At 38.8% G+C, this 14,763-nt stretch overlaps 1 protein-coding gene across 1 annotated transcript in view; it reads right to left on the bottom strand.

Annotated features, from left to right (window-relative positions):
* Nucleotides 1–3,300: 3,300 nt before the first annotated feature.
* The window catches only part of LOC132385331 (importin subunit beta-1-like), a 70,064-nt gene continuing 58,601 nt past the window's right edge, over nt 3,301–14,763 (bottom strand). The window contains exons 19-22 of the mRNA XM_059957352.1: nt 13,292–13,397; nt 13,093–13,207; nt 8,051–8,212; nt 3,301–6,207 (exon numbers count right to left, since the gene is read on the bottom strand). Coding sequence (XP_059813335.1) covers nt 6,207; nt 8,051–8,212; nt 13,093–13,207; nt 13,292–13,397 — 384 coding nt within the window. The 3' untranslated portion in view covers nt 3,301–6,206. The remainder of the gene's footprint in view (nt 6,208–8,050; nt 8,213–13,092; nt 13,208–13,291; nt 13,398–14,763) is intronic.

Genomic DNA, 14,763 nt, shown 5'->3' with positions numbered 1-14,763 from the left:
AATGAAAACAAAACACAGGGTAGTATTTGGTGACTTATAGATTCCTTGATAGTAAATTTACTTCAAACTTTAAACTTACAATGAATTAAAAAACAATATTAGATTATCTAAAACAGTTTAAGGAAAAGCAGGTTTAAAAGAGTTCAGAAAATTTAAAAAATGTATTTGCTGGAGATATTAAAATTAGTGACATACACAAAATGCTGGTGGAACACAGTAGGCCAAGCAGCATCTATAGGGAGAAGCACTGCTGACGTTTCAGGCTAAGACCCTTCATCAGGACTCAATATTAATTAATGATATAGAGTTCTTGGGTTCAATCTCCATTCAGAAATTTCATGGCAGAAAGGAAGCTTTTCTTGAAATGTTCAGGCACCTGTAACTCCTCCCTGATGATAGAAAGGAGAAAAAAGGCATACCCTGGATGATGTTGACATTTTGAGGCATCTCTTGAAGATGGCCTGGATGTACAGATGTGTGCCCTCATATTATCTTTTCTGACATCCAAAATCAATTTGTTGGTCTTCCTGACATTCAGTATAATGTCAATATTGTAAGGCTGGATGGAAGGGAGGAAGGGGACTTGTTCTGCTGTAACAACGTAGGTGACTCTTAAGTGCCATCAGAAATGGCCATTCAGTTGTATCCAACTTCTAACAATAATAAGGAATGAACCTGGATGGGCAAACTGGCATTGACCAAGGCACTGGAAATGACAAGGGCAAAACCTTGTTGATCCTGCCAAGTCCTCTTTACTATCATCTACTAGACTGGGACTACAGCAGGAGGTGAGGGATGGATAAACAGTCTCATTCTCACCAGGCTGCCGTGGAAGCATCTGTCCCGGACAGTATTGGTAGAAGTGACCACCCCACAGTATTTGTGGAGAGTAAAACCCATCTCCACATTGAAGAAACCCTCCATCGGTTTGTGTGGCACTACCACTGTGGTAAATAGGATAGACTTCGAACAAATCTAGCAGCCCAAGACTGTGCATCTATGAGGCACTGTGGGGCATCATCAGCAGCAGAATTGTACTCAACTACAATCTGTAACCTCATAACCCAGCATATCCCCCAGTCTAACATTACCGCCAGGCCATTGATCAGCCCTGGTTCAAGGAAGAGTGCAGGAGGGCATGCCGAGAGCAACACCAGGCATTCCTCAATATGAGGCGTCACCCTGGTGAAGCCACGAGACAGGACTACTTGCATGCCAAACACCCTAAGCTGCAAGTAACAAGACAGAGCTAAGGGGTCCCACAACCAACAAATCAGATCTAAGCGCTGGAGACTCCACAAATATCCTCATCCCCAATGAGAGGAGCCCAGCACACCTGTGCAGAAGATCCAACCCAGCCTCCTCCCCAGCAAGCAGCAAATATGATTCAATGCCATGTGACATTGTTGTGTTCTTTGTACGTACCATGAGTTACTAAGAACAAATTATATTCTGAAAGAATTAAACCATAACTTTTATTTACAACAGCCAACGTCAAGCATGTTTTCACCAGTTTCTCGATGCATCCGAAGTCTGTCCAATCACATTCTTACACGTGGCATGTTATATCACATCTTCCTTTCATTAAAAAGAAAAACAACGGCAACATTAATCATAACAAGTGCACAAGTTAACATGTCTCTATCAGTCTCTCTGGGGGATTATGAACAGTAGACCTTCTAAGTGGTTCACACAGTTCTTGTGTTTCATTGTTATTTTCGTGTTTTGTTTGGACTGCATCAGTTAACTGTAAATCTGAAGTTGGCTTTCTTGAGGTCTTTGAGAATAAGTTGCAATTCATTCATTAACTGTGTAATCTCTTATGCTGAGACTTCATCATTTCAATAAAACCTCTCAATTCCTTCACTTGTGCTTTCACTTCTTCATTTGTATCCTGATTATTGTCTCTCTGACTTCAGATCTGTATTGTACTGTACTGGCAAGTTTGGTTTTGGTGGCAATGCTTTGTCAGATGCTGATAACAAACTTCTTTTACTTTTGCCATGTTGGATCAAATTCTATTCTCTCTTGCTCTTTCATCAAGTCATTGTATTCTGACTCTGTGTCACTGTCCAGGACTAAGACTCTTTTCAACAAATTCAGTTTCTCACAGGCAGATAAACCCAGTGACTGTACAATTTCTGGCACTACCACAAATAAAAGCGTGTGCACAATATTTTTCTGTGATATTTTTGCCACACATGTTCCTTTAACTGGAATTTCTGCACCTGAATACCCAGACACTTTTATATTTGTCTGATGCAATTTTGGTCTTGGCTTTAATGCATTAATCTCAGATTCTGCAAGATCATTTACTTGTGCTCCAGTATCCAGTTTAAACAGAATATTGTTTTGGTTCACTTGCAAATGTTCAGTCATTCTTACTTTGTTTTCACAGAGCACATCTATATAAAACTCACTTTCATTTCCAAGCACAGCATTTACTTATTTCCTTTCTATTTCTGCAACAGCATGAAAAATTATTACTCTTACCACAGTCATTGTATTTTCCCATATGCTTCTCAGGTTGGTGCTGCTGCCCACAGCCATCATGAAGTTTTTCCTAATGTCTTGCTCTCTGTTCGTTTCATCGTTGCTTCCTTATTTTTTCTAAAACGTTTGTGTTTTACAGCGTCTATGCAGCCATTCCCGATAAAAAGTTCCTTAGCCTGTGACATCACGGTCTCAGAAGCTTTGCAAAGCAACACAGCTTTTTCCAGGTCTAAGTTCTCTCTTTAGACTTTCTCTCAGACCATTATCCTGAATGCCACAAACAATTCTGTCCTTAATGAGAGAGCCTGTCTGCTCTGCAAACTAGCATCTTTTACTGTGGTTTCTCAACTCCGTAACAAATGATCGATTGTTTAACCAGGTCTCTACCAACATTGGAAAAAATATTACCTTTCATACATCACATTGCATTTCGGTATACAAAATGTGTCAAATTTGTCCATTATCATTTTTAGATTCAAATTATTTCCATTTCCAAAAGTAAAATGGTTATATATCTCAATTGCGCCATCCCCTATCAGGTGGAGTAGAATCGCCGCTCGTTTTTCCAACTTATTTTCTGCTCCAATTGCCGATGGATTTCAAAATGCTGTTTAAATCTTTTCCAGTTCCACCTATGTTTCTAGTCAGCTGAAGCGTCAATGGGGTTGCAAAATTTCCATTTTTAAAGCTGTTAGCAAACAATGAAAAAGTTCACACTTTTTAAAAAATTATCTTTGCTTCTCCCATGTTCGCGAAACAAATTATTCTTCCAGACTGACTTCTGGCACCATGTTATGTTCTTTACCCGTACCGTGGGTTACTAAGAACAAACCATATTCTGGAAGAGTTAAAACTAGAAATTTTATTTACAACAGCAAACACCTAGCAGAGAAGTCATCAACCTACAGAGAAGTCATCACCCTGACATACTGGTATAAGAACTTTCCCTCAATGTCTCAAAAACATTGGTTGATGCAGGTGCCGATGCTTTTTTTTTGCTGTTGGGAGAGGGGACCATTGTTGCTTTGCTGCTGATGCATGAGTTGGGAGGCGCGGGGACTTTGGGGCTCTAACATCTAACTGTCATTCATTCTTTGGGACACTCCTCTGTTTTCATGGACGGCTGCAAAGAAAAAGAACTTTACATTGCATTGTAAATTGCACATTTGAATGGAGACAAAGATTTTTATTTCTCATGTATATAAATATAAGTAAGATAAGTCAATTTAATTCAAATCCACCCAAAATTCCCAGTAATGAATTGCAATCCATATAGGACTTATTTCTTGCAGAGAGGTAATCACTAACAATCTCCGATGCAAATTGCCCTTCATCAAAATATGCACAAATATATTTTGCATATGAGAAATACATTATACAATATATTCACAAGAACAATCTCATAAGTTAGTATATGGAGCATATAAACCTGCATTTGCTGAGAATGAGTGGGGAGGGTGGATGTCATTGAAAAATCAAATATTGAATAGCCTGGAAAGGATAATTCTATGGTAAGGCACAGCCTCAGAATACAAAGGCATGCTTTGGAATAAAGATGAAGATTTCCTTTAGGTAGAGGCTGCTGAACTTGTGGAATTCATTGCTGCAACTGGCCTTTGAATCCAAGTCAAACGATGTATTTCAAGCAGCAGAATTGGGTTCAGATAATAAATCCGCTGGATGGAATGGTGCAGCAGACTCAATGAGCTGAATTGCTGCTGTGTCTTGGGTAAATTCTCTTTAATACAATTAGTTATACAGCAACTAGTATAATATTAAGATTTCAACCATATATATTCATATTAATTAATGTGAATGCATTCATGAAAGATGCATATGAACCCAGTAATTCTTAAGATGTTTTTCTATAGATAATGAAAATTTAGAACTTCAACAAGAACAAAACAAACATCACATTAATGATGACACAGATATTTTCTATTTCTCAGTGTACTTTATTATCCTGTTTTCTACAGCTGAAAGCCCACAGGACAGCAACAGGTAGCACTGAGGAATGATCAGAATTCCCCATCAGTACGATCTCCAAAGTACAAAATAAAGGCATGAAAAAGCCTAGACTTTTCCCAGTTTGCAATTATTAACTGGATAAAACACCCTTTTGCCAGTGTAAATACATGGTGCCTCTCTTCTCAGCCTACACTGAAATTGTACAAATAACTCCATTGAACTCTGACACTAAGGCACATATCCAAATCATTGTGTGGAACAAGTATTTACTTCCATGATAATGTAATGTAAAACTTAAGTACAAGCTGTGCTGGGTAACATTTTGACAGTTTGAATTCAGATCTGGTTGGAAAAAATATGCCACTTTGTTTACAAGTGTGCCATTTAATTAATGTCTGATACCAAGTGTAGTGAGATATCTAAAACTTATTTTATGTTCCTATTCACCAAGCAGTCTCAATGGCTTTTTGCATGCCCATTTTCAATATGAAATTTGATTTGTTTTTCCTCCAAACTCTTTAGAAATCCAAAGTATAACCTGAATAAAATTATTATATCTTTGGCACTCATATTATTTTCAGCTGCTACAGTACAAATTGAAGGGAAAGATTTCCAAAGCACTATCTGGCAGTTCAGGGCGTGATGTATTTCCATTTTGATTTCTTTTATTTTTCAAACCCCTCTGCATCATTTACACCTTTTAATTTTAATTCTTTTTACACAAGGGAAAGGAAGTCTTTTTCTCCTGCCTTTAAAAGGTAGTATCCTTCATGATGTGTGAAGAAAAAGCAACAAGGCTTCAGCCCATTTGCAGCCAAAATGCCATCAATTAAAAAAAAACACAACTGGTCAACAAAGATGGTGGTGAAAGGGGGGAACAAGACACACAAGGTTTATAATTACCATTATCATCACACCAAGACTATATCAAATTATTTGTCCCTAGCCACCACATTTGCTTGAACACAATTCCTTTGTAAGCCTACATTCATTGAAGTATGGAAAAAGAACACCTATATGCATCATTTATTTATCTATCCCAGTCTTCTCGTAGACACAGTGTATCTATTTTGTTTTTCCAAAGCTAAATGGCAGTAACACTGCTAAAAATAAGTTACCTTTTTTAAAGGTCTATACAATTACATTGTATTTTAGAGAAACTATATTGGATATTTTCAGAATAGTTGGAATAAGTTAAATGGCATGATGTGTGAATCCAAGATCCAAGGGTTTAAAATATAGCCAATGCAAGCTACTTAAAAAGGGGATACCATCTCCTTAAACTAGGCTGAAGTCTAGCTGAAAGCTTCGCACAAGGAAGCTCTGAGCATTCATCAGTGTTTCCCGACAGTAACTTTCATTGTGCTGCTTCAGTAGATTGAACTCTTTAATGCAAATGCTAACCATTTTAAGTAAATTGTAATCTTAAGTACAGAAAATGTATGCCTTTTCACTCACTTATAGCCGACCAAGAACCTCAACCTCATAATTCATGCATCAATTTCCATATAGTATGATTACATCAGCCAGGCTGAAGATCGGATTTTCCTTCTTGTTGCAAGTTACATTGACCTTTGTTGTGGCGTTCAATCCGGGATACTGCTGGATCAAGTGTGATGCAAACCTCACTCACTCATTCGCACATTCTCAAACATTCAACATCCTTTCACACTCAATACTGTTCCAAAGATTTGAGAACTCCAGTGGGGTCTCAGATGTTTTCCTTATCCCAGCGTTGTAACAAATCTGTAATATAAAAAGTCATCAAGATCAATTGATAGATGCGCAACTACCCAAAACTGTACCTTTCCCCCTGGTGGATAGCAACTTCCAGATGATTATAGAAAACGGAAACAGTTACTCAGCCAATCAAAGCATAAACTAAGATCTCAAAATTATTTGGCCATTTTGCATGCAACTTCACTCCACCGTCCTCCCAGGGCATCAATATATACACAATTTTCATTGACCATTCAAACCAGAACCTCAGTGGATTATTTTCCAGTGATTATAATATAATTTTTTAGTACTTTTTAATGCATTGAACATTACTGGTGATGCAAAACAACAAATTTCACATACATAATAGAACTAATTCTGGTTATTCACAGAAATAATCTATCTTCTGCATTGTACACTTATGATCACAGTTCATTCTGTACTCTAGCAACATCATTCAGATTAAATATATGAACTGTTTTCTTAAAACAATTCCAAAACACTACTGTAGTTCGAAAGCTCTAATCAGCCCCATCACCATAATCTGACAGAAAGGCTCTTCACTACTGAGAAAATTTTCCTGTTACAATAGATATTTAATGGCTAGGTTTCAGTTCACCAGCAATATTCAAATTTGTGTAATTCAATGGACATCTTCCTTTCATTCTTCACTTTCTTTTTTAAATAAACTATTTCTAATTAAATTAATTAATTTGCTACTGCAAAATTAACATATGTCATGAAATATGCTGGCAATATTAAACCTGATTCTGATTTTAATTCCATAATGACTGATTTATGAACAATCTCAGATTTCTTTACATTGAAAACCTTCTAAAACATACTCATGGAAAACCCTCCTGAAAGTAACATTCTTGAGTTCATTTTGTTCTTCTCATCTGCACAATGCACATCAGTTTGAGAATTAAAATTGCATTCATTCATTCGTTATATGCTGTGCCATATGATGCAGGTGATCATGGTATTTCCATATACTTAGCAAATAACTGAAGTAGTTTGCTGTTGCCTTCTTCTGGGCAGTGCCTTTACTAGATGGCTGACCCCAGCCATTATGAATACTCTAAATTTATAGATTATTTGCCTGGCATCAGTCATCAGATAACCAAGACATGTGATATGCTCGTACATCCGATCAGGGGTGAAGGGTAGCAGGCTAAGAAGTTGCTACATCTTGCCCAAGGGTGACCTGCAGGCTAGCAGAAGGAAGGAGTGCCTCACATCTCCTTTGGCAGAGACATATCTTCATACCACCATTCCAAAAGTGGATATTTGTGGAAATTTATGTTTGTCATCGATTTTACTCTATTTTTTATTTACATTAAATAATTATTCCATGGTGTAGTAAATCTCTTAAAAGCTGCAACTTCCTATCACGTCGTGTTCTTAAGAAATTGGTTTCATTGGGAAGTTATGTATACAGCTACGCTAAAACTGCAGATGCCCACAACTACCTAAAATGGATGGCTGAGGGGAAAAAATTAAACACAAGCCTCAAAAATTTTCTATCTTGGAATTTCACTTGAAGCCCAATTTATGGAAACACTTTATCCTGCTGACAATTTAACCAGTCTTGGATTCAACACATTGAAGTATACAACAGAATACTCTATGTAGGGTAAGTTTCAAAAATACATGCACCTTGTCTTAATATCTTTGAAATAAGAAAATCTACACCATGTAACTTTTTAACAGTGCTTGTATTTCTAGACACCACATCACGTCTGAAAGAAATATTATTTGCCATTACTTACAATAAAAAACACTGAAAAAGACTGAGAAAAGCTCTACATTTTAGCAGATCTATTTCAATTGGCTAGAGGTGCTCAATAAAATAACATTAACAGCTTACCAAGCCTGATTTTTCAGTTTTCGAAGCTCTTTTGTAGCCCATGTAGCCAAAGTTTTAGTTTTGTTTGTTTTCGATCGTCTTCCTTCAGTCAAAAGTTCATGAATCATTGGCCTTGCTTCAACTAGTTTCAGTACATCCTTCCCAAATGCTGTACATAAATCTCTAAAAAAGTTTGTAGAAATTAATGTATGAATCTCCAATGCTAGTTAAAAAAAAACTCTAAAGCAATTTTCTCTGGACATAGAACCATAGAACACTACAGCACAGTACAGGCCCTTCAGCCCTCCATGTTGTGCCGACCCATATAATATTTTAAAAAGTACTAAACCCATACTACCCAATAACCCTCCAATTTTCTTTCATCCATGTGCCTGTCCAAGAGGCTCTTAAATACCCCTGTTTTAGCCTCAACCACCATCCCTGGCAAGTCAATCCGTGCACTCACAACCCTCTGTGTAAAAAATTACCCCTGTTGTCTCCCCTAAACTTCCCTCTCTTAATTTTGTACATATGCCCTCTGGTGTTTGCTATTGGTGCCCTGGGAAACAGGTACTGACTATCCACCCCATTTATGCCTCTCATAATCTTGCAGACCTCTATCAAGTCCCCTCTCATTCTTCTACACTCCAAAGTGAAAAGTCCCAGCTCTGCTAACCTTGCTACACATGACTTGTTCTCCAAACCAGGCAACATCCTGGTAAATCTCCTCTGCACCCTCTCCATAGCTTCCACATCCTTCCTATAATGAGGTGACCAGAATTGAACACAATACTCACCAGAGATTTGTAGAGTTGCAACATGACCTCTCTACTCTTGAACTCAATCCCCCTGTTAATGAAGCCTAGCATCCCATAGGCCTTCTTAACTACCCTATCAACCTGTGCAGTGACCTTGAGGGATGTATGGATTTGCACCCCAAGGTCCCTTTGTTCATCCACACTCTTAAGTAACTGACCATTAATCCTGTACTCAGTCTTCTGGTTTGTCCTTCCAAAATGCATCACCTCACACTTGTCCGGACTGAACTCCATCTGCCAATTTTCTGTCCAACTCTACAGCCTGTCTATATCCTCTTGTAACCTTCGTCAACCTACAGCTCCATCCACAACTCCTCCAATCTTCATGTCATCCGCAAACTTACTTACCCACCCTTCCGCCTCTACATCCAGGTCATTTATAAAAATCACAAAGAGCAGGGGTCCCAGGACAGATCCCTGCGGCACTCCACTAGTCACCGACCTCCAGGCAGAATACTTCCCTTCCCCAACAACCCTCTGCTTTCTTCCTTTAACCAATTTTTTATCCAAACAGCCAAGATTCCACTTATCCCATGCCTCATGACTTTCTGGATGAGTCTCTCATGAGTAACCTTGTCAAATGCCTTGCTAAAGTCCATGTAGACCACATCCACTTCCCTACCCTCATCAATTTCTTTTGTTACCTCTTCAAAAAACTCAATCGGGCTTGTGAGGCATGATCTTCCCTTCACAAAGCCATGTTGACTATCCATGAGTAGTCTGTACTTCTCCAAATGCTCGTAGATCCTATCCTTAAAATAACAGGGCAGTCCCAAAAAATAAAATGATTTGCATTTTGATTTCCACAATTTCTCCAGCATACTATCATAATGTGATATCTGAGAGGGTGTAATAAAATATCTTATCAAGTTTTTCCATCCAAACTCTCGCCATTTCTGTGAACTGGTACACTTCCCATTGATATCTCCATTTTGTTGTCCATTCTTCTTCAGATATAATTATCCCTCCTTCCTTCTCCCATTTTGTTTTAATGTATGAAGTCAAATGTGTTTTAAGATTTGACAACCCCTTATACATGCTTGAAATGATTCTACTACTGTTATCTGAATTATATGCTTTTCTAAAGAGCTCTATCAAGCATGAACTTGCCTTGGTTACATTTTTAAGCGTCTTATTAACATATTGTCGCATCTGTAAATACCGATAAAAATCATGTTTTTCTGAAAAGTGTTTCTCTTTAAGCATTTCAAAACTGAACAGTGTTCCTTCTTTCATTATGTTGCAAAGAACTGTTATTCCTTTAGCTGTCCAGTCCTTAAATCTAGCATCCAATTTATATGGTATAAAATCTGAGTCATATGCACACCATTTAAGAATTGCAATATCTCCCTCTAGGTTATATTCTTTTATAGTAGCTTTCCATATTTTAAGAGTCAATTTCACCCATAGGTTATCAATAGTATTTTTGTACCTTTGCAGGTTGTTATCAGCCAAAATTGCTTGTATGGGGATGGGAAGTACCCGCTCCTCAATGTTTTACACATAGAGCGTCATATGATGGGTTGCACCAACATATCACAGCTCTCAACTGTGCTGCAAAATAATAATCTCTAAGAGAAGGTAGGCCCCACCCACCCCCTTTTCTTTTGCTAATTGCAAAGTTTTGAGACTAACTCTAGGCTTTTTACCCTGCCAAATATACCTTGATAACATCTTGTTCCATTCACTGAATTGATTTTGATTAATCTCTATTGGTAGGGTCTGAAAGAGATATAGCAGTCTGGGCAGTATATTCATTTTAATAGACTCAATCCTTGAACTGAGACTGAAAAAAGGAATCAAGTTCCGTCTTGCCACATCTTCCTTATTTTTTTGTATAAAGGCTTGTAGCAGTGTGCTACATGCAGCGCTAAAATTATGACACGGAGTCAGTAACTGCAGTCGAAGGAAAAACTTTATTCGAAATCCTCAGCCTCACTTTTAAGCCTCCCTCAACCTGCCCCCCGTGGCGCAGAGGCTCCAGAGCTCTGTGCTCGCAAACCCCCGTAGGCTATCTAATTGTGAGCCGGTTCGGATGTGCCAGGAAATGGGTCGCCACAGGCTGATAATTTTGCCAAATCTTTTGGCATAATGATGCTCAAATATTTGAAAGACTCTGTGTGCCATGCCCAGGGTTATTGACTTACAATTTCTCTTGGTGGGCTATAGTAATATAAAAGTAATTGGGTTTTATCTATGTTGATCTTATATCCTGATAATTGACCATATTGTTCAAAGGATTGCATCAATTTAGGTAAAGAGTATATTGGTTGCCCTAGATAGATCAAAATGTCATCTGCATAACAAGTCAATTTATGCTCTGTCCCTTTAATAGTAATTCCCCTGATATCTTCATTTTGTCTGATGTATTGAGCTAATGGTTCCAGATATAACGTGAAGAGTAGTGGTGACCATGCACAACCCTGTCTCATGCCACTTTCTAGGGTAAGACTATTTGATAAATATCCATTGATTTTAATCCTAGCAGTAGGATTGTCATATTGTGTCTGTATAGTTTTAATAATTGTGTCTTGGAAACCAAATCAATGTAAAACTCTGTAAAGAAAATTCCAATTAACCGAATCAAATGCTTTTTCAGCGTCCACGCTTATCACTATTCTTCGATTTTATTTTTTGTGTATGATCCATAATGTGAAGTATCCTTCGTATATTGTCTTGTGTCTGGCGTTGTCGTATAAAACCTGTCTGATCGTTACGTATCAGTATGGGTAGAAACTCCTCTAATTGTTTGGCCATGATGGAGGTAAATAACCTATAATCTACATTAAGATCAGATATTGGTCTAAATGACCTGTATTCCATTTTATCCTTGCCTTCTTTCAGTATAGCTGAGATTATTGCTTCCTTTCAACTGGGTGGTATTTGAGTCCTGCAACATTCTAAAATCTGCCTGCTTATCTGCTCCTTGGTGTCCCAAGGGCTATTTGGGGGCCTATAGACTACTCCCAGCACAGTGATTGATCCCTTCCTATTTCTGACTTCCACCCGGACCAATTCAGTGGACACTCACTCTGCAGCATCCTCCCTTTCTACAGCCTTGATACTATCCCTGACCAGCAATGACTACCCCCTCCCCCTCTTTTCTACCTCCCATTCTATTCCTTTTAAAACACCTGAACCCCGGGACCTGCATCATCCAATCCTGCTCTTCCTCCAACCAAGCTTCAGTAACGGCCACAGCATTGTAGTTCCACGTACTAATCCATGATCCCACTCCCCTATCAAACTAGTTTAAACTCCTCTTTTGACTCTCTCCAGAACATTACGACAGTCTTACAAGTATATAAAATCATAAGGGGTATAGATAGGTGACTGTACTCAATCTTTTTAGCACAGTTCCTCCTCAACTTGGAGTTACTGAATCATGAACTCAGTCTCTGTATTGCAGCATTGTGGAAATTGCGAACTCAGTCTCCCTATCCCTGTTCCCTACCTCCAGAAACTGGAAAAACAAGAACTCAGTTTCTCTTGCCCAGTTCCCTTTCCCAAACATGGAAATCATGAACAATGTCTCTTTATCCTGACGAAGGGTCTCCACCTGAAATGTTGACTGCTTCTTTCAACGGATGCTGCCCGACCTGCTGAGTTCATTCAGCTTGTTTGTACGTCTTGATTTGACCACAGCATCTGCAGTGTACTTTGTGTTCTCTTTATCCTAGTTCCCTACTAGTGTGTGAATCATGAACTTATTCTCTCTATTCCAGTTGCCTAGCTTAGAGTTGGGGAAATCAGAAATTCAGTCTCCCTATACCAATTTCTCCCTACCCCAGAGTTTGGGTAATTATAAAGTAGGTCTCTCTATTCCAGTTCCCACTTGCAGTGTTGTGGAAATCATGAATCCAGTCTCCCTAACCCAGTTCCTCCCTGCCCCCCAAAGTTGAGGAAGTCATGCAGGTTTTCAAAATGTATGTATTTTGAAAAAGTGAACACAAACACACCACAGATTCGTATCTATGGAACCAGGAGCAGAGAAAGCAGTTAAGATTGGTACAAGTAACATCTTTTAGAAGACTGCCAGACAGCTACATGGGTTGGAAAGTTCATAATGAAAATCCCTAACAAGGAATAAGCCACACAGTATAATTATGCATTCAGAGTACAAATCTATAAGCGTGAATAAACTGTAATGTAACTGGAAAGCATGCTTGCCATTTACCTACTTGAAGCAATTAATCTGAATCATTAACAGCCAACAGGTTTTTAAATTATACATTATATCCTTACCCTATCAATCCAGCAGCACAAGCTACAACTCCATCAGTATGATCTTCATCTCGAGCAATGTGATCAATAAAGGAAAGAATGAATTCTACTCTTGGTTGTACCAACATGACGTCAGCTACAAGAAAGAAAACTTGTAAATTGTAAAGCTAACAACATTTTAATCTAATTAGATGTAATCGGACTATACAATTAAACTTACGATGTACATTCTCTTGGTCACCCTTCAGCCCCTGAATAATGCCAGTATATGCCTCCAGACAACCTTCTCTTAGTTCATTTAGGTAATCCACCATATCATAATCTGTCTAAAAAATGAATTAGAATTTTAATATTCTTGTTTGCAAAGCCAAGGAAAAGGTACAAGTGTTCAAGATTTTAATGCAAGAACACTCTGTCACATAGTAATGGTAGTGTAGTGGTTAGTATAATGTAAGTGTAGTGCCAGGAAACCATAAGACTCAAGAGCATAATTAGGCCATTGAATATGTCCATCATTACATGATGTTTGATTTACGATCCCTCTCAACACCATTCTCCTGCCTTCTCTCCCCACAGCCTCAATGATGTTGATTGATCAAGATCCTAGCAAACTCCACCTTAAATACACCCAATTGATTTCACAGATTCACCGCCATCTGGCTGAAGAAATATCTCTTCAACTCTGTTTTATATAGATACTCTTCAATTTTGAGGCAGTGCTCTCTGGTCCACTGTAGGAAATATCCTTTACACATTCAGTCAATTCAGGCTTTTCAATATATGATAGGTTTCATCCTGCACAAAGCCTAAGCCCCTCTGCACCTCTGTTTTTTGGGTTTTCTGATTTACAAAATAGTCCACAGCTTTATTCCTTCTGCCAAAGTGCATGAAAATGTGTTTCTACATTATATTCCATGACACTCTGCCGATTCTCCCAATCTGTTTAAGTCCTTCTGCAGACATCCTGCTTCATACTACTCGCCTGTCCATCTGTTTTTGTTTTGTCCACAAACTTTGACACAAAGTCAACAATTCCTTCACTTAAACAGGGTTCAATTGCGGCTGCTGTCTGCAAGGAATTTGCACTATCTCCCAGTGACTGTATGGTTTTACTCTGGGTGCTCTGGTTTCTTCACCAACTACAAAGACGTTCAGGTTAATAATACGGGTAGTCCCTGTGTTACGAACGTCCGACTTAGGGACAACTTGTACTTATGAACCAAAGAAGAACGCCGTCCGCCATTTTAAGTCAGATCACGACACTGCCCCCATTTAAGTTGTTGCCATTGACACTGTGTTTAACTTTGAATTTGGCTTAAATTTTTCTTAGTAAGATTCACTCTGATCCTACCCCTCCCCCCACCGTTCTGGTCGGCTGGTGGCACAGTGAGATCAGCGCCAGGCTGGAGAACGAAGGTTTCCGAGTTCGATCCAGTGACTCCTGTACCATCCGTGCCAGGCTGACGGCGAGCACACAACTCGACCGCTAAAAAAAAACACTGCCATCTCCAGTTTAAATTCCCATGCGGAATATTGTGGAGGATCAAATACCCAAACCCAGCACAGCCCCCACTTGTCCCATTTAGCCTGTCTCAGTGTGGTGGAGTTTAGGACCTGGGGAAATCAGTGCGGTGGTCCTTAGGACCCAGCAGACCTTGGGAGCTCGCATAGGTCAGGACCCGCTGCCCGCAG

This window comes from Hypanus sabinus, chromosome Y (genome assembly GCF_030144855.1).
Source record: "Hypanus sabinus isolate sHypSab1 chromosome Y, sHypSab1.hap1, whole genome shotgun sequence".
Taxonomy (NCBI): Eukaryota; Metazoa; Chordata; class Chondrichthyes; order Myliobatiformes; family Dasyatidae; genus Hypanus; species Hypanus sabinus.
The sequence above is the reverse complement of the archived record's forward strand: the minus strand, read 5'-3'. Positions and strand labels throughout refer to the sequence as shown.